Genomic DNA, 26,621 nt, shown 5'->3' with positions numbered 1-26,621 from the left:
CTTCTGAACTTGGCATTGTGCTCCGTGGCCTTTTCCTGAGCTGGTACCATTCTGTTGCAATGACTTTAGCTTTGCAACATTATCTGGGCTAAGATGAATCCCCTCTTGCTGCCTTTCTTTTTCAGGCTGATTTTTAGAAAATAGGTACTTATACTTCCATATGAAACTTAGAATCATCTTGTCATTCTTCAAAAAAAAAAAAATCTTCCTGGGATTCTGATTGCTTAATTTTTTTTAATTTATAGATTGATCTGTGGGAGAACTGACATCTTTACAATATTAAGTGTGCATCCATGAATAGAATATTTCCCTCTAGTCATTTTGATTAAATGAACTATTTGATTAAATGATCCTATTCACGTAGGATCATTAACTGCTTTCTATTAAAGTCTTGTACATTTTTTGTTGTTGTTGTTGTTGTTGTTGTTGTTATTAGATTACTTTGTGGGTTTTTCGGTTATTAGAAATTTCATTTTCTGGGCAACTTGGTTGAAATCTCTTAGTAGTTGTCATCATTCACTGATTCTCAGAGGTTACTTATATACATTTATAATCTCCAAATAATAACCATTTTTGTCTTTTGCTCCCTGCCCTATCCTGTCATTTACCTTGTGTGACTTCATTGGCCAAGACCTCTCGCCCTGCTCCCGCCGGCGTGGTACCAGCGGGCACCTCGCCCTGTCCCTGCCTCAAAGGCAAGTTTCTCAGTCAAACATGATTTTTGCTGTAGATTTTTGAAGGACAGCCTCTATCAGATTGAGGAAGTCCTTTTTAACTCTTACGTTTCCAAGGCCTTTCATTATTAATGGGTATTGAACTCTATTCAATATAGCCTCATAACCATTGAGATTGTTTTTTTTTCCCCTTTGATCCACTACTGTGGTCAACTTAACTGATGTTTCATTGTAAAGCAGAACCATCTCAAGCTCCTGGGTTAAACCCCCCTTTTTGTAACATAGTTAGTCAGCCTGATATTTCATTTAGGTTTTATACACCCATGATTTAAAGTGATGCCTACAATTTTTATTCTTATATAATTCATACCTTGTTTTGGTATAAAGATTTTATAATAAATTGTAAAATGACTGGGACACCTTTCCTAGGCCTCCTCTTTTCTGGAACAACTTGTAAATATAGAAACTATCTGATCCATGAAGTTCAGTACATCTTACCAATAAAACCATCTTAGTCTGAGGCTTTTGGGGGTGGTGCATTATCATTTTTCTTTTTGGTGGTTAGTAGTATATTCAAAGTCTCCTTATCTCCTATCGTGGTAATTTTGGCATTTATATTTTTCTAGAAATGTATTCCATCTAGGTTTTCCAATGTATTGATATATAGTTGTTTATAATATTTTATTATTTTAAATCTGTTATATTTGTATTCCTTTTCATTCCATATCTTATTTTCATCTTTTCTATTTTTTCACAATCAAACTTTGACAAAAATTTTGCCTATTATATTGATCTTTTTAGAAACTAACTTTTGTTGCTGTTAATAATTTCCCATTTCCTTTTCCTTTATAATTTCTATTTTCATCCTTATCTTTATTATTTCCTTCCTTCTTATTTCTTTGATCTAAATCTGTTGCTCTCTGTGAAGTGTATGATAGACTACTGCTGTACACCTGAAACTAATACAATATTGAATGTAAATTGTAATTTTTAAAAAAATCTGTTGTTTTTATGTTCTTAGAGTTGAACTTTATGAATCTTAGAGTTGAATATTCTTATAAATTCCCCTACAATTTTTAACCTAGCATTTTCATTGTTATTCTACTCTCTGTTTATCTTATAAGTTCCATGACCTCCTCTTAAACAATGGTTTTTTAATAGTAATGTTTTCAAATGTGAGATTTCTATAGCTATTATTGTTTTCTAATTTCATGTCTTTGTGGTCTAAACAGTCTGTAGGGTGGCAATTCATTGGAATATATTGATAATGCCATTGTGGCTTTAGTACATGATTCATTTCTATGACTGTTCCATGTATGGTCAAGTTATTAATCATGTCCTTTTAATACTCTTTATCCTTGCTCACTCTTTGTCTAACTGACTTTTCATTTTCAGAGAGGACAGTATTAAAGATTTTAGGCTCAACTATTGATTTATCTCTTCTTTGTGCTGTTTGTCAGTTGTTGGTTTATATTTCAGGTTTATATTATGCAGTATATATAAGGCCATGATTATTATATATTCTTAATTATGCTTTCTCTTAAGAGAATATATCACCTTTCTTTGTTTTTATAAAATATTTGAGATATATTCTATTTTGTCTAATATGAAAATTGCTGCTCCAGCTTTTTTTGTTTCGAAGTTGCCCAGTTGTATCTTTTTCCAATCCTATTTTCAAACCTTTTGAGCTCACATTATCTCATGCCATTTAATACTCCCCCTAATCCCTTATTAGATTATAAAAAATAATAAATGGAGCCATAGCTGCCATCCTGAAGGAACAAGCTTGCACATCTTATACCTCAAACCTTTGGAATGTCAGAGCAGGGCAAAAATCACCTTTGGACTAGGCCCAAAGTAACTTTATACACCCCCATCCCCCCAAAACAACTGCAAAGATAACAAGAAAGGAGATACTATGACTACCAGACTGATAACTACCAGACTAAAAATTTAAAACATTGTTTGGAGTTAGCATCACTATGTTAGCTTATCTGCATCAATAGAAATGTTGTCTTTCTATTTTTTTTAAGGTTTTTAATTTATTTTTTAGAGAGAGGGGAAGGGAAGGAGAAAGAGAGGGAGAGAAACATCAATTGGCTGCCTCTTGTGCATGTGCCCACAACCCAGGCGTGTGCCCTGATCAGGAATCAAACTGGCAACCTTTCAGTTTGCAGGCCAGCACTCAACCCGTTGAACCACACAATCCACAGTGCCTTCCTTCTATTGATGTAATTGTTCCCCTTCCCTTTCTCATAAATACCTGTAGCCTTTGTCCTCTAATCAAAAAATTATTTGAGTTTTTGCCCTAATCAGCACTTCCCAAAGAACTATTCTTTGATTTCAAATAAATGTTGCCTCTCACTCTGAAAGGTCTTGTTATTTTTTAGGTTAACAAGCTTACAGATAAGAAAACTATGGCTCAGAAGTTACTTAAAATCACCAGCTCTGTAGAGCTAGAGCCGAGACCCAGCTCAGGGCTGTCTACACTTTTGCACTCCACCCCTCTTCTTTACACATTATATTTTCCTCCTGGACAGAAAGTCTAGTTGAGCAGTGTATTGCCCTCATGGGTCCCGAGTCCTCACTGGTTGGCCAAGCTTTGCCACTCACAAAGGCTGTTCCATAGACACTTTTACTTGATCTCTCCAGCACTGTATAGTGAGAGCGAAAAAACACAATTATCCCCATTTTGCAGATGAAAGACTCAGAGACTAGAGATCAGATCTTCTCACCTGGGTGTGATTTGAGCCCAGCTTTGAAATATTTTTCTCATCTATTTCCCCTCCCCATCCTCCTCCTGAGATTTCAGTATTTGAAATCCATTTATTAGTGTTTTGTTAACCTGTTCCTTGTACATTTAAAATTTGATCTCTGTTAACCTCAGTTTTCTCATCCACAAGATGGATACATTGCTGCCAACTCTCCAGGGTTCCTGGCTCAGCACCCTTCCTGGCTCAGAGTAAATGCCCCAGAAGTGGTGACTTTTTGGAAGTTGTACAGACCCTCTAACACTTGGACACCTATGAGCTCAGGTACATGCCAAGAACAAAGTCACATGGGCTCTGTGTAGATTTCTACCTGATCCAAGCAAAGCCCAGCAAATTCTCTGAGTCTGTTGGTTCCTACAGCTCTGCACTTTGTAAGACCACTGAGACAGGAGAATAGAAAATGGGGAAATCTGCCCTGGCTGGTATGGCTCAGTGGTGGATTGAGTGCTGGCCTGTGAACCAAAGGGTTGCCTGGTTCGATTCCCAGTCATGGCATACACCTGGTTGTGAGAGACAATCGATTGATGTATCTCTCGCACACCAATGTTTCTCTCCCTCTCCTTCTCCTTCCCTTCTCCTCTCAATAGATAGATAGATAGATAGATAGATAGATAGATAGATAGATAGATAGATAGATAAAGTGAATGGAGAAAAGATGCCATAGTGAAAGTGGCTGAGACCACAGAGGAGGGAGCATAGTTGATTGTTGTGTCCCTGGCCTCCACTGACTGGCCAAGGGAGCTGTGACCCCCGCTAAAGACAGCCACACACAGGTTGGGCCCAATGCCTGTGAGGCGTCCATGGGGCAGTCTGCCCAAGAGGAGAGGACTCCATAGTGAGGTGCAGAAAAGGGACCCAATCAGAGCCTGTCTTGTGTGTTTCCCTCACTAGGCAAACAAAGGGAAGGCAGGAAAAGAAGAGAAGTGGCTCACTATCAGACTGAGTCCTACAGTCACTGAGCTTCTGTTCCAGTCCCCATGATGTTGGGAGTATCTGGGACCATGCAGGGGGAGACACCCACACAATCTGGCAATGCAAACGGCTAGACTCAGGCAGTAGTTCTCAAGCTTTTCTTCACAAAAACATCACCTGGGCAGCTCATAAAAGCCTGGATACTTGGTTAGGGCCCTCAGAAGTTTTGATTCAGGAGGATTGGGGGAGGGACCTGGAAACTTGCATCTTGAACAAGCTCCCCAGGTCGTTCTGATGCTGGTGGAAGAAGGCTTGGAGGGATGAGTACCCAGGGCTCCAGGCTGGAAGACCTGCTCCAGCCCTGGAAGAAGGTGGCCCCTGTGCCCCCTGGGATTCCTGATTAGGGCTCCAGAGTCACAGGATGGGTCTCCAGCTGTCACTCCTGGGAGAACACCAAATTTATACCAGCAACCCACGGACCTCAATTCTTTTACAAAAGGAGTATCATTTGTGCCACTAAAAGCCTTCAGGGTTGGGGAGGAGGGGCGGGCGGGGAGTGAAGAGCTCTCAGGCAGAAAAAAACCACATCATGATTCTACCAGTCTCTGGGCACTGCCCTTCCCCCTAAAAGCTGAGCCAGCCTCCCCCACCCACTCCCGCCTTGTGTGCTTTCTGCAGCTGGGCAGCAGGAGTAGGAAGTGTAGCCTGGGCATGAGGACTGGGGTCTGGTCCTGACTCACTGCCTCCAGCCTCAGGTTTCCCACTGACTGTTAATTCCTGTGCTGCCCAGATCTACACTCGAGAGAGATAATGGATGAAAATCCACTTCCAAATGGGGACAAATGCAGCATTTGTAGCCAGGTTCCTCCCCACAGAAATGGGAATGCTATCCTAACTGACACATTACAGGTATGAACACGTCCCCAAAGAAAGCCTGGAAATTGCAAAGTCAGCAGGTCAAATCACCAGGATCTCAGATGTCTGGTAGTCCCCCTGCACTCACGCTTAGGGAAGTTTAAATAGACAGGGCTCAGCCCACATCTAAGGCCTCCCTCAGCTCGTGCACCTCTCTCTGCCCTTAGTGTGCCTGGGACCAGCCTCCCCAACAAAGTGCACTCATATTTTGACAACCGCATTTCTTAGACATTGTCATGGGAGTGGCAGCAATGAGTGCTTAGAGACGAGAAACAGATTGTAAAGGAAACTCAAGCTTAAACCAGAGTTCTTGGCTAGCAGAGGCCACCAGCGAGGCCCCCAGCAATCTTTAGGTGGTCACATGCTTTATTTCTTTTCTTTGTTTAGGAGAAAATATTCCACAGCGGAGCCAGAGCGATGGTGGCATCCCCCGGGGCAGAGGCCCAGGCGGGGCCCACGGGGGGCTGGGTGTGGGGGCTCTGGCCTCCAGGCCCTCTCAGGAGGCAGACGGTGGAGGGCTCCACTTAACAGGCCCGTCACCAGGTGAACCCCGCTCTTTCACAGACACTGTAGCTCCTCCCAGCCACATGCCACACACAGACGCAGAGATACAGAGACATGCAGATATACTCACAAAGACACACATCACATACAGACGCACATACAAATAAAGAGACATTCACAGAATCACACATGCACACAAAGTCACAGTCCCTCTTTCCTGGGGGCGGGGAGGGGAGGAGCCTCATGCACACACACCGGCTGACTGGACTGATGTTGCCAATGCCCGCCCCAGGCTCAGAGGAGAGGGGAGAGCCCTCATTCGGGGCGTCCTGCAGGAACGTCCCACGCAGGGGGGTCACACTGGAGCCCAGGCTGGTTCCTGTCTTCCTGAGACAGCGGTTCCTCTTCCACCAGAAACAGTCCCTCGATTTCACTTACTTTTCTCCTGAAGAAGCTCAGCCTTCTGTTCTTAAAAGGTAAACGTTCAACCATAAAAACTGCTTTTAAATCTGCCCACTCTTCTGTTCAAAATTACCCTGCTAACCGTGCTTGGAGGGGAAAGCCCTCCTGTGCCAACTTGAAATTCTCTCCACTGCTGCTCTGGAATCTACAATCCCTAACAACACACCCAGCCTACACACTGGCCTAAGTCTACCGGGCCCAGCAGAAGGAAAGCTGAGTGGATAAAACCCCAAAGGCAGCCATCAGAGACAAGAACACTGGTGCCAGGAGCCTCCTGTCACCTTTGCTGAGACGTAAGGGCTTGGAGCTGCTCACAGAGTCATTTTGTCAAGGAGACCTGAGTGGAATGGTAATGCCAGACAGTTCAACGATTCAGTTAGCTTTGGTAATGCCTAAAAGTTAACAAACTTATCCTCTTGTATATCAAACTAGTGAAAGATCAAAAAATAATAATACACAATACTGATAAGGTCACAGTGAAGTGGAAACAAGAATCTTTAAAATGTTCATGAGCTTTGACATATAATTTAACAAATAGAAATCTATAGTAAGGAACTTCAGAAACATGGACTAAGTTTTATATACGGACATTGACCGTAGCATTTTTATTGAGAGCCAACTAAGTACTGGGCACTGAGCTAGGTACAACAATGAACAAGATATGTGCCTTGCCTTACAAGAGCGTTCAGTCTGGAGGAAAAAGTCAGACATAAATATAGGCAGATGCAAATCAGCATGGGAAGTGGAGTAGGGGCCTAAGAAGAAGGGTCCTCGAGCAGGTGTCTGAGCTTGGACTTGAAGGAAGAGGCAAGGGAGCCCGACTGGCAGATCAGAAAGAGAATTTGCAGATAGATACAGAAAACGTCACCCACCTCAGCTATCCATGTGAACAGGGCAACCTTGGAAATACCTGAAATGATCAGCATTAGAAAAATGGCTAAGCAAGTTATGGTATATTGATATTAAGGGTACCATAATCCTTCAACATGTTTTTGAAGAATGTTTGTAATATGTTAAGAACATAAAACTAATATGAAAAAAGGGTACAAGTTTTTGAGGACTGCTTTCATATATGCCTTGTATACAATGAAAGTACACCCAAACAAAATCTCTCTCTGGATGGGGGAGATTGTATATGCTTATTCTAATTTTTACTTTTAGGCCATTTCCTAAAATGGGAATATTTGTACTTTTATAACCAGAAAGGCCATATTTTTAATCAGTTTATAACCAGTTACTTTAAAAAGTATACACAATATGGGCAAAGAAATGGAGTGGGCGATTCTGGGGTCTTGAAATATCCTACATCCTTAGAGAAGTTCCTCTGCTTTTTATGCTGAGTGTTTGAGGACTCGTGGCTCCTGGCACGCTGGCTGGGGACTTCTGGGGCAGGAGTGTGCACCCTGCTCTCCTGCAGAGCGTGGGCTGGCAGAAGCCAGATCCCGCCTCCCGGTGTGGTGGGAGGGAGTCATTCTCAGACCCTTGGCTTGAAATGACAGGGTATGTAAAGAGAATGGGCCTTTGTCCCTTTAAGAGTTCCCATGGGGAAGACATCTTAATTTTTCTTTGCTATTTGCAATTTGGGAGGAGGAGGAAAGGGGAAAATCACTTTCCCTAAGCACATGTGAACACTTTGGGGCTATAAGCTCTAGGTTTCCTGAGATTTAAAAAGTCCTAGAACTCTGCCAGACATGACGCTGAATGGAGGGTGGTGAGGCAGGAAGGAGGAAGGGAAGGCTAGCCCCTCCCCCACACCCCTGCCTCCTTGACGTAGCTTCATAGTTTCGTTGTGGCCCCACAACCATCCGGAGCCAGCTCACACCTCCCAGTGGCTACCCCAAAGCCACTGGGGACATTTCCACAGAGATGCTGTCATAGCTCCGGGCCAGGAGGCCAGAGGCCAATGGAAGCTGGAGATCAGCTCTCCACACGTCTCTGCGCACTGGACAGGGGGCCACGACAGAGGAGGAGGACAGGGGCTGTCCCACCTTTGGCCCCAATCCTCACCCACCAGGTAACCTCTGAATCGCTCAGGTTCTCAGGCACTTGGCTTGGAGGAAAGGTTGCCATGGACACCGCTGTTCCAGAAAGATTCAGCCCCCCTGTAAATTAAGCTTCAGGCAGTCTCATGGGAGTTTGGGTTATCAGGCATTACTGTCCAGAATCTGCTCACCCCAGGGTGGGATAATGAACTCAAATAGCCAAAACCGTGGAAAATTTTGGGCCCAGAATCCCTAACCCCTACTGCAGCCAGGAACACCGAAGCGCCACTTCCAGCTGGGCTAGACGGCCTCCCCCAGGCTTCCGCAGAGCCATGCACTGCTGCCTTGTAGGACTAATCACGCTGTGTCAGAAAAGACTGTTCTCAAGGCTCTGAATCCCATCTAACCCGCAGCTTCCTCAAGGGCGGGAACCTGTGTCACTCACAGTGTGGGCCAGCCTGTGGAACTGTGCCTGACAGACTGGAAGCCCTCGGTAGATGTTTGCCCACTGAGTAAAGGATGCCTAAGATCCCTGCGCTGGGCCTGGAGGGAGGGGCCCACATTCTATCCCTCTCTTGCCCAACCCTGGCCCAGGACATGATAAGTCCATGAAGCATCTCTAAGACATGGGGCAGAGACCCAGAGGCATGACCAAAACCTGCCATGCCTCTCACTTCCTGAGGACAAACCTGACTCTGAGCCGTATGAATGACCTCACAGGGCTTCAGGGACTTCACGGGTAGGAAGTCCCCCAGTTCCAAGTGGCCCCCAACCAGTCCTGATGTTTAAAACCAGGTTCCACACACTAGCTCCAAGAACTGAGCCTTGTAATCTAATTTGAGAGTGCCCAGCCTAGCTCAGAGCTGTCATTGCATTTACTTCCCCTAATTAACAAAAGTATCAGTACAGGACAGACCATGAGAGCCTGGGCCCTAGAAGATTGGCGCTCCACCCATGGAAGGAATGCCAAACTCTCAGGAAAGGGAAGCACTCAACCCTGGCTGGCTGCCTGAATGGCTGGCACAGAGGTTTCGAGAGACCATCCCAGGGATGCTACTATGAGCCTTGGGAGGCTCCCCACTCTGGGCGATGGTTCGCCCTTCAGCCGCCATCCCTCCGATGCTCCCAGTGAGGTGGTGGGTAGGCAGAAAGGTTGGGCAAACAGGGTCCAGTGGGCAGGGGGCACCAGAGAAAGGCCAGCTGGGGACTGATTAATCATGGCAGACTCTTTGAGCTAAAAAGACTCTATAGGACACCTCCTAAATCCTCAGCATTTCCAGAGAGAAATCAGGGACCCAGAGAAGACAGGGGACCTTGGCATGATTCCTTATGAATGAACATAGACTCCAAGTCCAGACCTGCCACCATGTCGTATCAACCCGCCCCACCCCAGCAGATACACAAAGGTTAATTTGTCCCTAACGAGGCTGCCAACTGATTGCTATCAGCTGGCAGAAGAGCCAGCCTGGCCACACCTGAGACCGCAGACAGACAAAACACCAAGTTTTCTGAGTTCTTCCCTCTCTACCTGGCCTCAGGCTCTCATCCGCCAAACACCTCCCACCCATCCTGGGGCCAGAAGAGGCTGTCATCAAACTGTCCCCCTTGCAGGAGCCCAATCATGGCAGGCGCTAAATAAAGATCCAATAAACGAAGCCACCGGCAACTGAGTGCTGGTCAAGGGCCTGAGGAAGGACCATCACTGCACGCAGTCCCGAGTCCAGGAGTGCGGCCCGCAGAGCTTTCCCCGGGGCCCTGCCATGGGAGGCGGGGGCGGAGAAGCAGCCACAGTTACCCCAGAAAGAAGGGCCTTGAGGAGCCCAGAGCGTGGAGGAGCGGCGCTGAGGATCAGAAGGGAAGCGGTTTCTGGGCCCCGCAGCCGGAATCCACGAACCCACAGGACAGTCCCAGGCAGCGCCAGGCCCCAGGAGGGAGTCTCCGTGCCCTGCTCCACCCGCCGCGGTCACCCAGCTCCAGAGCGACATCTGTGGCTCGGACACTTGGGAAAGAGTTTCACAGTAGGGAGAGGTAGAGTTAGGAGGCCTGGGAAACTGGGAACGCAGCAGCAGCCCCCACTGAGTCCTCGCTTGTGTCTGGCTCTGAACGAGCAGCTTTTCACTCAGCTCACCCCGACTGCATGTGGAAACGGCCGCCAAGGCCTGCAGCTCAACAACAGGTGAGCTGAGTTTCACCAGCTCGGTAGCACCAAGGACTCCACTCCTGTCACTATGCTGTCCCCACAGTCCCCAGCTCTGGCAGGGAGGGCTGACTGAGGCGGCTCTTAATTCCTTCAAAAACAGACCTAAAAACTGTGTGTGAGGAACACTCACACGTAATCATGGCAGCTGCTTCTCTGTCCAGAGGACAAGCCGTGGAGGAACCCCGCCTTCTCTCTCCACATGCCCCGGCCACATTCACAAGACAAGGATGGCCACAGGTTCTTCAGTCCTGATCCCTTTTAAGACTGAAGAATCCCTCCTTTGAGCTATATGTTCTATGGAAGGGAATGAGGGGAGGAGCAGGAGGGCTGCCTGAAATTTGACTAGGAGGAACCGCCTTTTACAGGTTTTTACAGGTGGGGATGATGAGACCCAACAAGGGAAAACAATGCCTAAGATCACCTGGAGGCAGCAGCTTGGAACAATGTGTTGTGAAGGCATCTAACAGGACAGGAAAGCCTGCTCGACTGCGAATTGACTGCCATGTCCTGGCAGGGGACAGTGATGGCATCTCTGCTCAGCCTAGCCTTGGCCCCTGTCCCTCCCGGGGGCTTGGTGTAAATCAGAAGGAGGTGTGCTTTCCAAGCAGCAGGTGGGCTGGATACCCACCCCCGCCCCCTGGGTGCTGCTCTACAGGGGATGGCTCGCACACGAGCCACAGCCAAGGCCCTGGAGACCCTCGGTTTTTCTTCAATCCCCCAACTATAGGTTTGCCACAATAATTGGTAAAAGTATTTCTTGATATCAAAGGAGATCCTAAGCCATCGACCCCACTTCCATGCAAGAAAGTCAGTTCTCAAAATAGGCACGGCGGCATGCTGAAAGGCGTGCCTGTGAGGATAGACTACTGGGCTCCAAAACTGTGGGCGAGGGTCACGTTGCCCCCACCGTTCCCAGGCCCATGTTTCTCTTTGTCTTCATAAACAGCGCGTGTACCTCGGCAGGCAGGGGAGGATGGAGACGGTTCAGCTGGGCAGGTCCCAGGTTTTCCACCTCATCTCCCAGCTTGTAAACCTTCATGAGGCCGGTCAGCCCACATTTGCATCCACGTTACATGCTCTTCTTGGGTGTTCACACAGACAACCAGCCTCCCCAGACCTGTCTCTTATTCGGAATTCCTAATGCCAGTCATGGGCACCCAGCTCCCCAAATCAGAAGGTGACTGCAAGACCCCTGGGTCCCTCCTTCACCCTGTGCTAGAGGCCACCAAACACCTAGAATCCCATCCCCTCCTCTTGGGGGCCACTACCAGCCTGTTGGCTCAGATCAATTTTTCAATGGGTCTCTCTCCTCCTGCTTCACTCCTCCCTCTGTGCTGGGTTTACAGGACCTTTACAAAACCTTCCACAGCTCCTGCGGTCTTCAGAATCAGGCCCAGACTCCATCAAGCCTGCCTCTATCCTGAACACTTCAGCCAGGCCAGACCACACCACACTCCCTCATATGCTGGACACGCCACCTCCAATATGTGCCCCGGCCTCCTTCTGTTTGGGTGCCCAGTGAGCACCCCTGTCTCAATCCAAAAGGCTATCCAGGCCCTGGCCGCCAAGCTAGCCAGCCATGCCAGCCAGGGGAGTCTGGAGAATGCAGGCTGAGGCCAGGCTTCCCAGGACTCTGCCCAGCAAGCAGGAGGCTGCGGTCTGGGGACCACTGGATATAGAAGCCATGCATGGTGTCCTTCACTCCAGGACTGTGCCCCCTGCCTGGACCCTGTTCAGACTCCTGTCTCCAGCTTCCCTGAGACCTCTATGGTGGTTACCTGTTATATGCATCTGCCTTCTGCCCCAGGCTGCCCTGTAGGTAGGTGAGACATCATCACCTTCCTCTTTGTGTCCCAACATCCAGCTGGGTCAGGCGTGCAGAATGGTTGGTGGGGTGAAAACCCAGGAGGTACCTTCTTGTATTCTGTCTTACCTGTCAGGCTGGGCACCCTGTTGGCTAGGAACATGTAGTCCTGGAGGGAGGGGTCCCATCCCCCCAAAAGCACCAGAATAATTTCTCTGGTGTTTGCATGCATAGGGATGGGAGAGGATGGGTGGGTGTCGTGCCCCTACCAGATCTGATTCTCGCCCCAATTTCAGAAACATTGCCTTCCTGATATAAGGAGCAGAAAGATAGGCTGCCATTGGGTGAGGCCTCACGGGTCCACCCTCATGGTCTGAAGCTACCATGGGAGTCACAGCAAAGGTCTGACAGGCAACCTGGGTCCCCTCAACAGTGAGCAAGGAGTGTGGACAGATCTAGGCCTGCTCTCTGGGCCCATACAAAGCCCTGGAGAACAACCCGGATGATGAAGGTCTGGAGGAGACAGGCCCCAAACACCGCACCCATGGTTGCTGTCCTAGCAAAGTGGTCACTGTGTCTTTATATTGCACATCCTTAGCAGTAAAAGTCTTTGGCCCTCTCATCCCCAATATACACAAATCTATTTATAAAGCTTTACAGTCAATCCATATATTAAATATTAGTGTTATGAGCTGAATTATGTCTCCCAAAATTCATGTCGAGGTCCTAACCCCTAGTACCTTAGAATGTGACTGCATTTGGAAATAGTCTTTATAGAGGTGATTAAGTTAAAATGAACCCATTAGGGTGGGCCCTAATCTAATCTGACTAATGACTTTATGAGAGGAAGTTTGGACACAGATATGTACACATGGAAGACTCAGTGAAGACACAGAGGAAGACAGCCATCTACAAGCCAGAAGAAAGGCCTCAAAAGAAACCAACCTTGCCAACATCTTGATCTTGATAAATATCTGTTTTTCAAGTCATCTTGTCTGTGGTATTTTATGTCAACACTAACAAACTAATGCTGTAAGTCTTAGAGGACTTTCTAATATTTTCTCCTCACCCCTCTCTAGATGCTACTGGCACGGGCAGGTGTGAGGAACCGATGGCCTGGCTGATTAGAGTACAGGCCCCAAACCAGATGACATGAGGGGTCTGGTGGCCACTGGGCACCTCCCATTGTGGGCCTGAGTCTATCTGAAAGAAATTAGAGAAGATTGGAGCCCCCCCCTTCACAGCACCCGGGGCGGGGGGGTGGGGGTTGCCACAGACCAGGGTGCCTCAGTCCCATCTGCAAGTTGGGAGATGAGGCCCAGAACCTGATTTTGTTAAGTGGGCCAGGTGATTCTCAGTACCAGAGGTGTGAGAAACCATAGTCCAGGCCATTCCAATCCAGGAGGTAGGTTTGTATCTGCAGAGGGAGTAGAAGGAGTGTGAGGGTATGAGTGTGCAGCTGGGCGAGCCTGAGCATCCTTACCAGGCAGAGGGTGGGAGAGAAGCTGGTGATCCAGCCCTGCCAGCCTCTCCTGTGCCCCTGCTCAGCACCATCTCCGCACTCCCATCTCTAGCCCTGCCCCTCCCTCTGTCACGACCTCTGTGAAGCAACTAGTCTGCAGTATCTGTCACTGTATTTGTCAATCAGCATTGCGTGTAGCGTTCCTTCCTTGAATCAACAGGCGGGTGGAAAAAAAAAATGCCCTCTGCTTCCCTCCGAGTAACTCCGCAGTCCCAGACGCCCTTGTGTTTCCCCTGGGTGTGGCTTGCCCGTGACTTTTCTCCCAGGCTCTGGGTCCCTAAACGAAACTCAGGTTCCCTCTCCCAGCGCAGGCGAACCAGAGGTGGGGATGAGACCGAGGGGCAGCGAGGGGCTCGATCACCGCCCCCAGGGTATGTGAGCTGGGTGCAGTGGGGGACCAAGTGCGCGGGTCACCGGGCTCCCGCCCTCCCTCGGTCCTCGCGTCCCAGCTCTCCGACGGACCGCAGATTTCTTCCAGCCTCCTAGGACATCCACCCCATCTCCAACTCCCGCCCAGCTCGGCCCGGCTCACCCAGGCTGGCAGGTTCTGGCCCAGCAGCTCGCGGCTGATGAATTGGCGTTCGTTTTCTAGGAATTCGAAGGCGGCCGCAAGGCGCCCGAGCTTCCCGCGGCGGTTTCTGCGCCACCACATCCACAGCAGGGCGCCGAGCAGCAGCCAGATTATGCTGAGCCCCATGTAGCCGGCTAGGTAGACGGGCACCAGGTAGAACAATACGCGCGTCACGAAGGTGTAGAGCTCAGGCAGCAGCTGGCTGGACACGCGTGGCTCGGGGCCGGGCGCGCGCTGCTGTCGGGGGGCACTGGGGGCACCGGGGGCACCAGGTGCGCCAGGGGCGCAAGCCCTCTCCGTTTGCATCTCGTCGACGCCGTCTTGCCCTTTCCAAAACCTTCACTTGGGTTCAGGCCCACGCGCCCCGACGTCTGGGCACATCTGTTCTTCAAGGGTAAGTACCAGACCTCCAAGTCGCACCTGCTCTGCGGGACACGCTGTCGCCGGCCCTGGCACTCTGAGCTGGTTTCCTGCAGGGCGCACTGGAGCGCAGGGCCTGGGAATACACAGCTGCAAGTGCCTCTCAGCTCCCAGCCGCAGACCGAGGCTGTCTCCGCCCTCAGGGGCAGGTCCAGACGGAAGGGGGCGGGGTCAGGCCGCGGGGCTGGCAATTGCCTCGGTGTAAAAATGATGCTGTCTTCTTGGGCGCCCTCGAACCTCAATGTCCCGCGCGGGCGTCAGCGGAGGGTTCAGCTGCAACACCCAATTAGAACCCCGGGTGGACCAGGTGCTGCCCCAGACGGTATATGACTCACCGAGGCCTGTGCACAAATGTTTTGTCATACATAAACATCATCTAAAACTTGTTTCCTACACCCAGTCTACAATATACACTCCAGTGTGGACTCTTAAGGGGCATTCTAAGGCCTCTCAGCCCCATTGTGGACCCCAAAGCCCCGCACTCCCTTTTCTAGCAACTATCAAGCTTAGACCTAGCCGCCAGCCCTACCTGGCCGAGCTCAAGGTCCCTCCTGTGCCCGAAACAGCCTCTGCCTCCGCACTCCTCACCCTCTGTGCGGGTGTTATTTTGGATCCTCATTCCTTGCATCATCAGACCAGAACTTTCCGAGGGCCAGGCCAATTCTGCTCATCTTTGAGGCACCCAGCACCGCAAGTGATGGGTGAATGACAACAGAAACGATGAGCAAACCCTAGGGAGCTTGAGGGGCAGTTGTCACGCCCTGAGTTTCTGTCTAATCCTTTGTGAACTGTCAGAGCAGGTGGAGGTCTGAACCTCCAAGTTCACGCAGTGAAACTCCAGGACAGCAAAGAATAAATTTCCATTGTTTTAAGCCCCCCAGTTTGTGGTACTTTGTTTTGACAGCCTTGGAAACCAATACAGCCGCCAAGTGTCAGGCACTATTCTAGGCACAGGAGATTCAGGGTGAACAGAATAGACAGGATTCCTGCTCTCACGGAGCCGATGTTCTACTAGGGGAAGACAGACCATAAACTGTCTAAGAACAAGAAAAGAGCAGGTAAGGACAAGTGCCATGAAGATAATGCAGTAACTGATGTGAGACAGAGGGACTGGTGTTGGGTGGAGGGCTGTTTAGCTAGGGCTGATTTGGAAAGCGCTCTCTGAGGAAGTCACATTGGAGATGAGACCTAAGTAAAAAAAGAAGACTAAAAGTGTATCTGCAATTTCATCTTAAAAAAAGCCTTAATATTTCATAAAAGCATCTCTCCTTTGGAATAGTAAGATAAATAACCTCTGCTATGTAGATGTTGTTAGCGTTACTCTTGCATTTCCTTGTGGATCTAGAGTAATTTTCTTTTTCTTTTTTAATTTTTTAAAAAAAAATTATTTGTTTATTTTTAGACAGAGGGGAAAGGAGAGAGAAAGAGAGGGAGGGAAACATCAATGTGTGGTTGCCTCTCACATGCCCCTTACTGGGGACCTGGCCTGCAGCCCAGGCATGTGCCCTGACTGGGACTCAAACCAGTGACCCTTTGGTTCGCAGGCCGGCACTCAATCCATTGAGCCACACCAACCACGGAAGAGTAATTTTCTTTGTGTCTGCCCTCTCCATCAGGCTGGGAATTCCTCAAGGGCAGCAGCTCCACCTGATACATCTTATGTTCTCAGTGGCTGGCACAGAGTTTGACACACAGGGGGAGGTGAGAGGGCACTGGGTAAGAGCAGGGTCTTTGTAATTCATTTGTCTGAGTTTATATCTAGACCCAAGCACTTACTGACTCCAGGACAGATCCTTAGCTTTTCAGCAGTTCAGTTTCTCACCTATAAAACAGAGATCAGAGTAATTCTTCAATCGTTGAGTAGTTATGAGGATTAAGTAAGACACTGTGTGTATAAAGCTGTATAGCCAGATGGGGAAGTTATCAAGGAAGACTTTAGCTTTTTGTCTGTATTGTTTGAGTTTTTACAGAAAGAATGTACTTATGCATTATCCGTATAATTAAAAAATTTTTATTGCAATAAAATACACATGGTCTTTAGTATCTTAGCCATTTTAGGTGAACATTTCAGTGGTAATAAATACATTCATATTGTTGTGCAACAATCACATTATCCCTCTCTTTTCATCTTGCAAAACTGAAACTCTTTACTCATTAAATACTAACTCCCCAAACCACCCTCCCTCCTTCTCCTGCCCACCACCGTTCTGCTTTCTGTCCCTATGAATCTGACTGCGCTAGGGACCTCATACCAGTGGAATCATACAGGATTTGACTTTTGTGACTGGCTTATTTCACATAGCATAATGTCCTCAAGGTTCATCTACATCGTAGTATGTAAAACAGTTTCCTTCCTTTTCAAAGTTGAATCATATGTATAGACCACATTTTGCTTATGCATTCATCAATCAATGGGTTCAGGCTATTTCTACCTTTTGGCCGTTGTGAATAATGTGATTATAAACATGAATGTACAAATATCTTTTGGAGATCCTGCTTTCAGTTTTGGGAGTGATATACCCAGAAGGGGAATTTCTGGACCATTTGGCAATTCTAATTTGTTGAGGAACCTCCATACTGTTTTCCACAGCGCATGTTCCATTTCACATTCCCACCAATAGTGCACAAGGGTTCCAATTTCTCCACCAACATGTGTTATTTTCTAGGTTTTTTTCCCCCTTTGGTAGTCATTCTAATGGGTATGAAGTGATATCTCAATATGGTTTTGATTTGCATTTTTCTGATGATTAGTAATGTTGACCATCTTTTCATATGCTTGTTGGTCATTTGTATATCATTTAAAACACAGAAAACACTTCTGGGGATATAATGTGCAACATGGTGTCTATAGTTAAAAAATATACTGTATTATACTGCAATCTGCTAAAAGATTGTATCCTTAAAAGTTCTCAACAATGCCCCCCCCCGACACACACACCCTCTTTGATTATTTACAAGTTCCTGTTTAATTTTCAAAAAGCTGGGGATTTTTTTAAATTTATTGATTTCTTATTTAATGCCATTATAATTAGAGAATATATTTCATATAATTTCAATCCTCAGAAATGTGTTGAGTCCTTGTTTTATGCCCCAACATACAGTCTATCTTGACAGAATATTCTGTAGTTGTTGGGTATAATATTTTATAAAGTGTCATTTAGATCAAGAAGATTGATAATATTGTTCAGAGTTTCCACATCATTACATTCTTTTTGTCTAGCTATTCTATAAGTTACTAAGAAGAGCGTTAAAATCTCCAGTCATTGTTGATTTGTTTATTCCTTCTTTTAGTTCTGTCAAATATTGTTTCATGTGTTTGAAACTGATATTAGGCTCAGACACATTTATAATTGTCTTCCTAATGAATTCACCACTTCATTATTATAAAATGTCACTGTTTGTCTCTGATGGTTCTCCTTGTCTTGAAGTTTATTTTGCCAGAGATGAATATAATCACTCCAGCTTTCTTGTACCTGCTGCTGGTATGAGAGTATCCCTATCCATCCTTCTACTTTCAACTTCTCTGTGTTCTTATATTTAAAGTGTATCATATGTATAAAGTTGGGTCATTTTTAAAAACTAGTGGGGCAATCTCTGTCTTTAATTGTAATGTTTAGTCCTTTTGTATTTACAGTAAAAAATGGTATATTTGGGTTTAGTCTGCTGTACCACTCATTGTTCCATCTGGTGTGTTTTTCTTCCTTTTTCTCCTTCTACCATTAAAAAAAAAATTACGCAAAGGGAGAATCGACAATTTTCAAGCATGATTGGGGGTTTTAACACTTCTTTCTCAGAAAGTGATAGACCCAGACATAAAGTCAGCAAAAACTTAGAAAATCTGAACAACACTATCACACTTTGACTTAATTAATATTTGTAGGACGCTGCATGACAAAATGGCCAACTCTATACTTTCCGAGTATATGTGGTACACAATATGCTAAGCCATAAAATTGGAATTGAAATTATACAGAGTATTTCCTCCAACCACAATGCAATTAAATTAGAGCTCAATAATAAGATAACTAGAAGGACTTGAAATATTTGGAAATTAAACAAAGCACTTCTATCTAATCCATGGGTCAAAAAAAGAAACCCACAAGAAAAACTGAAAAATATTTTAATCTAATGATAAAGTACAATACATCACATTTTGCAAGGTGCAGCTAAAGTAAGGCTAAAAGGAAAAGTCTAATTTTAAATGCTTATGTTAGAAGAAAAATTTAAAGTCAATGATCTGTGCCTCTACTGCAAGAAATTAGTAGAAGAAGTTCAAATTAAAACTAAAGTAGAAAGAAGGGAAGAAATCATAAAGACAAGTGAAGTAATTAATGAAATAGAGCATAGGTCACCAACTGCAAATTCAATGAAACCAAAAACTGATTCCTTGAAAATATCAATAAAATTGATAAGCTTTTAACTAAACTGACCCGGGGAAAAAGAAGGAAGACATAAAATATTAATATCAAGAATGAAAGAGGGGCCCTAGTTGGGGGGCTCCGTCAGTTGTAGCATCGTCCCTACACCAAAAGGTTGCCGGTTTGATTTCTGGTCAGGGCACATGTACAGGAGGCCAATTGATGTCTCACTCAAACTGATGGTTCCCTCTCTCTCCCCACCTCTCTCGCTAAAATCAAGAAACATATCCTCGATGAGGATTAAAAAAACATAAGAATGGAAGAAGGGATATCATTGCAGTTTCTACAGATATGAAAACAATAACGAGAATAGAATATTGTAAACAGTTTTATGCCCCACAAAACTGGACAACCTAAATGAGATGAACAGATTCCTTCAAAGACAAAAACTACCACAACTGTCACAACTGTCCCCAGAAGAAACAGAAAATTTGTATAGCCCTATATTATTTCAAATATTGGATCTGTACCCTGGCTGGTGGGGCTCAGTGGGCTGAGTGCCAGCCTGCGAACCAAAGGGTCACCAGTTCGATTCCCAGTCAGGGCACACGCCTGGGTTGCGGGCCAGGTCCCTGGATGGGGGAACACAAGAGGCAACAGCACATTGATGTTTCTCTCCCCCTCTTTCTCCTCCCATTCCCCTTTCTCTAAAACTAAATAAATAAAATCTTTTAAAATTTTCTTTAAAAATTTGATTTGTAATTTAAAAATCCCCACACAGGAAACTCCAGGCCCAGAAGTCTCCTCTCACTGACTCTATGAAACATTTTTTAAAAAATCAAATCTATACAAAATCTTTTTAAAAAATAGAGAAGTATAAACACTTCTCAATTCACTTTAGGGCCTTCATACCAAAACTAGATTAAGACAGAAAAAGTGAATAACAGACCAGTATTTCTCATGAACATAGATGAAAATTTAAGTAAAATTTAATAACTGTGTGTATGCATGCATATCTCTCTAACTTCTATCTGTAAATATGTGTTAGGTTGTCCAAAAAGTCCATTTAATGTTTTTCATAAAATAAAAGACACATTTTTCATTTTCACCAATAACTTTATTGATTTAGATATTTTAAGTATGTTGACTATCTCCTGCTATTGGCTTCCAGTGGGCAGAGGCCAGGGGTGTTGCTGAACATCTTCTAATGTATGACAACCCCACAGCATTATGGCCAAAATGTCAATAGTACCAAGAAATTTCACAAACCACTTTTGACACGTTTGATCAGTCACAGAATCTTTTCCATACACTGCACAAATCTTTTTTTGCATTTCAATTGTGTTTTTACCTTTCTTTAAATAATAAAGCATAATACATAAAAAAATATTGCATATTTTCTTCCATTTTCAATATTAAAATGGCTGCACAAAAATTCACCAATTTCAATAAGTTTTTTTAATGCACACTGATATGACAGTTGTCACAATACAATCTAACAAAATTGTTTCAAACAAAGTTAAAAACAACTAAGTGCTACTAGAGCCATTGTATGGGGGGAAAAGTAACTGCCTTTTTGTCCAACCCAACATTAAAGATACCGGAAATGCCGTTTACATAATAATAATAATTGTTTCTGATTGGTTAAAAAATCTTCATAGTTGCACTTTTTTTCATTGTTAAATTCTTTTTAACAAAACATATTTCGTGAAGAATAATTATTCTTTTAAAAAAAACAGTTAAGAAAATATGCCAACTTATTAGTTCTAGGTGATGGGAATATAAATGATTTTTGTTTTTCTTTGTACTTTTCTGAATTTTTAAAATAAAAGTAGATAATAGTTGTTGGTTTTGAATACATGGTCTAAAATTTTTAGTGATTTCTTTCTTCTTATTTTATCCAGTGTTTTCTATTGGGAATGTGTACAGAATTTTATCAAATGTCTTCCTAACATCTACAAATACAACCTCATAATTTTTAAATGACCGACTACTGAGCCATACTTGCATTCCTGACGGAATGTGTTTATCGCAGAGGTCTCTGCTCAGTAAGGTGCGCGCAGAAAGCACCCTCGCCCCACCACCCTTCCAGCCCACCCTCCGGGAATGCTCTTCCTTGCTCTGGATGAAGTCTTGGACAGCCCTCAGCTTTTCCAATTGCTTTTGGTCTAAAACAGTTCCATTTTAGTAATTAAAAAAGCCCTATTCATCCTTGGCTGGTGTGGCTCAGTGGACTGAGTGCCATCCTGTGAACTGAGAGGTTGCTGGTGCGATTCCGTGGTCAGGGCACATGCCTGGGTTGCAGGCCGGGTCCCCAGCTGGGGACATGGGAGAGGCAATTGATGGATGTTTCTCTCACAAATCGACCTCTCCTTCTCTTTCTCCTCCCTCTCCATTCTCTAAATACATACATACATACATACATACATACATACATAATTTTTTTAAGCCCTATTCAATACCATACTTAAACTCCAACCTTTTATCTAATTGAAATTGTCCACCTTTAGCTCTGCCTCACACTGGAAAATCTGTGATGGGGACAGGGCATCAGCTCTTTCCTAAGTGCTTTTGGGAGCAGTATTACTCAGGGTTCTACAGAGAAGCAGAACCAAGAGGATTTGTTTGTTTGTTTATTATCGGGAACTGGCTCGCATGATTATGAGAAGTTCCACTGTGTGGGGCTGCAAGCCGGAGACCCAAGGGAGCTGGTGGGGTCATTCAGTCTGGGGCCAAAGGCTTGAGAACCAGGCGAGCCTGTGGTATAATTCCTAATCTGAGGGCAGAAGACCATATCCCAGCCCAAGCAGCCAGGCAGAGTGAATTCTCCCCGCCTCTGCTCCTTGTTCTAGTCAGATCCTGAATGGATTGGATGATGCCCACCCACATTGGGGAAGGCGACCCTCTTTACTGAGTCCACTGATTCAAGAGCTAATCTCATCTGGAAACACCTTCACAGACCCACTCAGAATAATGTTTAACCACGTATCTGGGCACTCCATGGCCCAGTCAGATTAACGCATAAAATTAACTATCACACGGGGCCCTTGGGGAGAGAACAGAGATGAGGAGAAGGAAGGTCCACTAGTTTGGTACCTTGTCACTTGGCATCGTACCCTGGGAGTGCGCTGCACTCACAGTCACTGAGGGGGCCTTCCTCCCCTGACACTGCGGCTCTCCCACCTTCAGAGCCTTTCACTCAGGCAATGCCTCCTCAAGGTGGCAGTGTTGACTTTCCCCCCCAGTCCCCTGTCTGCCGTTCTGCCCAGTGTGGGAGTCTCCACTAAATACCACTCCCTGCCACGGGGTCCAGCTCCAGCCCACAGGAAATATGAACATGCCATTGCTGAAGCCGGGAGTGCGGGCCTCTCTTAAGGCGCTCCTCACTCCTAATCTGCTGCCAGACAAGGGGCAGCTCCAGCCCCAGCCTCTGACTCTGACTCTTTGTTGGTTCCTGTGTCCCTCACGTTTCAGGGTCTCCTCCTTTGACTTAAGGTAGAAGACCATGTGTGTGTGTGTTGGGGGGTGCTCATCGACAAACACTTTCCAGACACCTCCTCGCTCCTACTTCTCATCCTCTTAGGGAAACCTCATGGCCTGGAGAGTCCTAGCAGGTGGCCAAGGTCAGGCGGCTCCTGTGAGAAAGGGAGGTGCTCGGCCCCTCCACTCCTGTCCTCAGCCTGTGGGGCTTCTGCCAAAAGCCAGATCTCAGAAGTGCTGTTTTAATAGCCCTTACTCTGAATAATCTTCCTGGTCATCGCATAGAATTCTTTTTACACACTGCCAGATTTATTAATATGTTTTTAATGTTTATATCTATTTTCATATGTAAAATTTCTCATTTACTTTTCCTACTTGCTTTATCAGACTCATACAGAGATATTTCTATGTTCTATGTTTATAAAATGACTTAGGGACTTTTTCTCTATATTTTGTATAGTTTGAATAAGGGAGTTGTTTATTTTGGAAAGTTATGTAAAACTTGGCTGTAAACAATCTTGGCATCGTGTTTTATAAAGTGATAAATCTTTAACAACTTTTTCAAGTTATTTTATTATTACTGAACTGTTTTGAGTTTTCTATTTCCTTCTGGATTGTTGTATCTGGCAATAAAATCTTTGTCAGAAAATCATGCATTTTCTTTTTCGGCTTTCACATTTATTGCCAGAAAGCAGCATGGGATGTCCTTGTGTTAGTGTCCCAGGGCTGCTGTAACAAATTCCCACAAATTGGGTGGCCTAAAACATCAGAAATTGTTTTTCATAGTCCTGGAGAGCAGAAGTCTGAAACCAAGGCGCTGACAGGGTTGGTTCCTTCGGAAAGCTCGGAGGGAGAGCCCGTTCCCTGCCTCTCCCCCAGTGGCGGGTGGCTGCCCGCAGTCCTTGGTGGTCCTTGGCTGGTAGATGCCACCCTCCAACCTCTGCCTCCATCATCACGTGCCTTCCCCTCTGTGTGGCTCTCATCTTGTCTCCTTTCTCTTATGAAGACACCAGACTTTGGATTTAGGACCCATCCTAAATCCAGGATAATCTCATCATGAGACCTTTAACTTAATTACATCTGTGAAGACCCTAATTCCAAATAAAGTCACATCCATAGGTTCTGGAGGGTAGGACTTAGACATATCTTTTTGGAGGGCTACTATTCAACCCACTACACTTCGATTCTTACAATCATAAGAACTGGATTGAGGGTTCCTGAGAAAAAAATACAAGTTTACTTGTAATTAGATAAAAATCTATTTTCTGGCCGTTTCCAGAGCCATTGAGAGAGCTTTGTTTACATGCCACCAGCTCCATTTTTACAGGAAACAAGTCTATCTTTCCTCTTTCACCATATGTATCGGAGTGATCCCCCTTCACGCTATAATAGGGCCACATCAGTGTCTCAGGGCAACCTCCTCTTGCCCCAGAGGAAAAAAATAGAATAGCTGTCAGAAACAAGACTGATCATGCAATCTGATCATCTGTGAAGTTGGCTGTTACAAGTCAGTGTTCTATTTGCTAAGCAACTTTAATGAAAATATTCCATGTTTTCATCAAGATAAAAACTAAAACCACAATAGCTTTGAACACCATCATATGGGAAAATACCTATCACAACCATGTCGGGTGTCGTACCACACAACCCACCAATCATACCATTGACAAACGCTTCAGCCCCTTAGAAATGATGAACTAAACTTGCTAGGCCTCAGAAGAGAGAGATTTGACAGTGTCTGTGGGGCAGGATCCTGCAGCCACAGATGAGGAGAGAGTGTCACAGAATCACCCAGAGGGCCTGTTAACCACAGATTGCTAGCTGCTCCTCCACCCACAGTTTCTGATTCAATAGCCCTGGAGTTGGGATAATTCGCATCTTCTACAGGTTCCCAGGTGATGTGCAACAGTTGCCCTGGGACCTCACCTTGAGAACCACTGGCCCAAAGTGGGGCTTTAGAAGCTGCCTGTTGCTGGCTCTATCTGTGGCTGAGGTCCTCATACATTCTGTAAAACTCTGGTTGCCGCGTCAACCAGACAGGGGTCAGGGCCTTGGGATCTCCTAACGCGGTTGTAGTGGTGGGACTGTGAACCTGTTTGGAGCCTGGAGAGATTCGAATCAAGGAGAGCCTGCCTGAAACTCCTTGGAGCCCCCACATTTCCTCGTGTTTACCTGGGAAGCTTGAAGCAGATGAAGCAATGGATGACTGGAAAGCATGTGACATCAGCCAAGAGGGATTAGGGTCTGGCTGTTAGCACGAAGCGTCCAGAAGGAGCCAGCCTTGTCTGGGGTGGGGAAGATGATACTCAGAGGGCTTCATCAAATGGTTCCTGAGAAGGCCTGGCCCTGTGTGAGCCATTGGCAATCGCAAACTGTGAACTTGCTTCGTTCCAGCCCTGAGTCCCCAGGGTGTACATGTATCTGGGTACAGGCAGCCTTTCAAGGCGGGATGTCTCAAGAGAGTAGGTGTGAGAATTTGGGCAGGTGGCACAGAAGTCAGACCTTTGATAATGGGTGTGGTGCGGGGTCTCTGCGGGAGCACGGAGTGGGGGTAGGGGGGTAGAGCGGGCGTGCTTCCCTGCAAACAAAGCAGAGACTGGGAACGGATCCACTCGCTCTGCGCTGCTGCCACCTGGTGGAAAAAAAGAACACCAGTCCGGCTTCCCCTGCGTGCTCCGAGCCGGCGGGGGCTGGCGGAGGGTGGGCGGGCGCGGGTAAGGGGAGGTGGGCACCTCATATTGGAATAATAATGCCAGCTGGAGCTACCTCAATAATAATGCTATAAAGAGCAACTTGGGGTATTGAGAACTTTCTATGTGTATGACAGAGTAATCTAAGCTCTTTGAATGCACCAACTCATTTAATCCTCGCAACAAATACAGATATAAGGACCCTTATGAGCCCTGTTATTCGGATGAGGGAGCTCCGGCACGCAGAGTTGGAATGATTGCTAAGGCCACAACGTTTGTGAGGAAGTGTCTCTCGATCCCAATTTGGGGTTGGCATGGAGGGCACGCTTAGAGTCCTGGCTTTGCCTCGGGCGGTGAGACCTTAGGAGAGTTATTTAACTTCTCTGAAGCCCAGTTTCCCCACCTGAGAGGTGTGTAATGCCTCCTCATCAGACTCAATGAGAAGTAACCTGGCGGAAAGCTCTCAGCACCTGCCTTGGCTGCCCTGCAGGCCAGGGGGGTGCGGCTCACAGAAATGCCCTGACAATAGTGCCGCCTGGGCTAGGCAGCCCTTGAAGAGTGGCCTGCAGCTCTCCGCGTAAGGAAAAGAGGCATCTCGGGCAGTAAATCCCTCTCCTTCCCTAACCTCTGATACCATGTCCCTCAGAAACAAATGTGTGTCCCTCCTGAAAAACTTCCTCGCAGAGAAGAAAGAATTAACATTTTTGAGCTTCAGACCATGGAAATCTGGCGGTTATTGGACCCAGGAACCAGCAGTGGCCAGATAACCTGTATGGGTGGCCGCCAGGGGACAGAGAATCCTTTGCCCCCTCACTACCACCCAGGGCAAAACAAAGGTCCTATCTGTCCCTTGGCTCCTCCTACCTGGTCATGCTGACTAGGGTTGGGGGGCAGTCAGTGACCTTGGCCAAGAAGATTCCGTGGGCTGTGGGAGGAGTTGTAATGAGAGAAACAGGAATCTCATTAGCTCTAGAGGCCAAAGTGAAGGGTTTGTAGAAAGACTGAGGCTAAGAGGCACTGAACCTGGCCCAGGAATGGACATAGGAGTCAGCTGAGAATGACTTGTCCTGCACCCTCTCCTTAGGAAACCTGTTAGAACAAGCCCTTGATCTTAGCACCAGGAAGAGTACTGAGTGACAGGGTGAGCTCAACTCAGAGCTCTGTACATTCTGGTACAAGCTTTTTGATGAGGACAGAATGTGTTATTGAATAAATAATGTTGGGACAACTGCCTTAACACAAAGCTAAAACCTATTTCACACCTAACTCCAGAATAAATTTCCAATGGATTAATGTTTAAATGAATAATAAAGTACCTATTATGTGCCACTGATTGTTTCTAGAGCTTTTAATGAA

At 46.1% G+C, this 26,621-nt stretch overlaps 1 protein-coding gene across 1 annotated transcript in view; it reads right to left on the bottom strand.

The window, feature by feature from the left end:
* The window catches only part of ESYT3 (extended synaptotagmin 3), a 52,855-nt gene extending 38,232 nt beyond the window's left edge, over window positions 1–14,623 (bottom strand). The window contains exon 1 of the mRNA XM_054595833.1: window positions 14,279–14,623. Within this exon, the coding sequence (XP_054451808.1) occupies window positions 14,279–14,623 (345 nt within the window). The remainder of the gene's footprint in view (window positions 1–14,278) is intronic.
* Between the last annotated feature and the right edge of the window lie 11,998 nt (window positions 14,624–26,621).

This window comes from Pteronotus mesoamericanus, unplaced genomic scaffold (genome assembly GCF_021234165.1).
Source record: "Pteronotus mesoamericanus isolate MK-2021 breed Mesoamerican mustached bat unplaced genomic scaffold, CSHL_Meso_final scaffold_54, whole genome shotgun sequence".
In the NCBI taxonomy this organism is placed as follows: domain Eukaryota; kingdom Metazoa; phylum Chordata; class Mammalia; order Chiroptera; family Mormoopidae; genus Pteronotus; species Pteronotus mesoamericanus.
The sequence above is the reverse complement of the archived record's forward strand: the minus strand, read 5'-3'. Positions and strand labels throughout refer to the sequence as shown.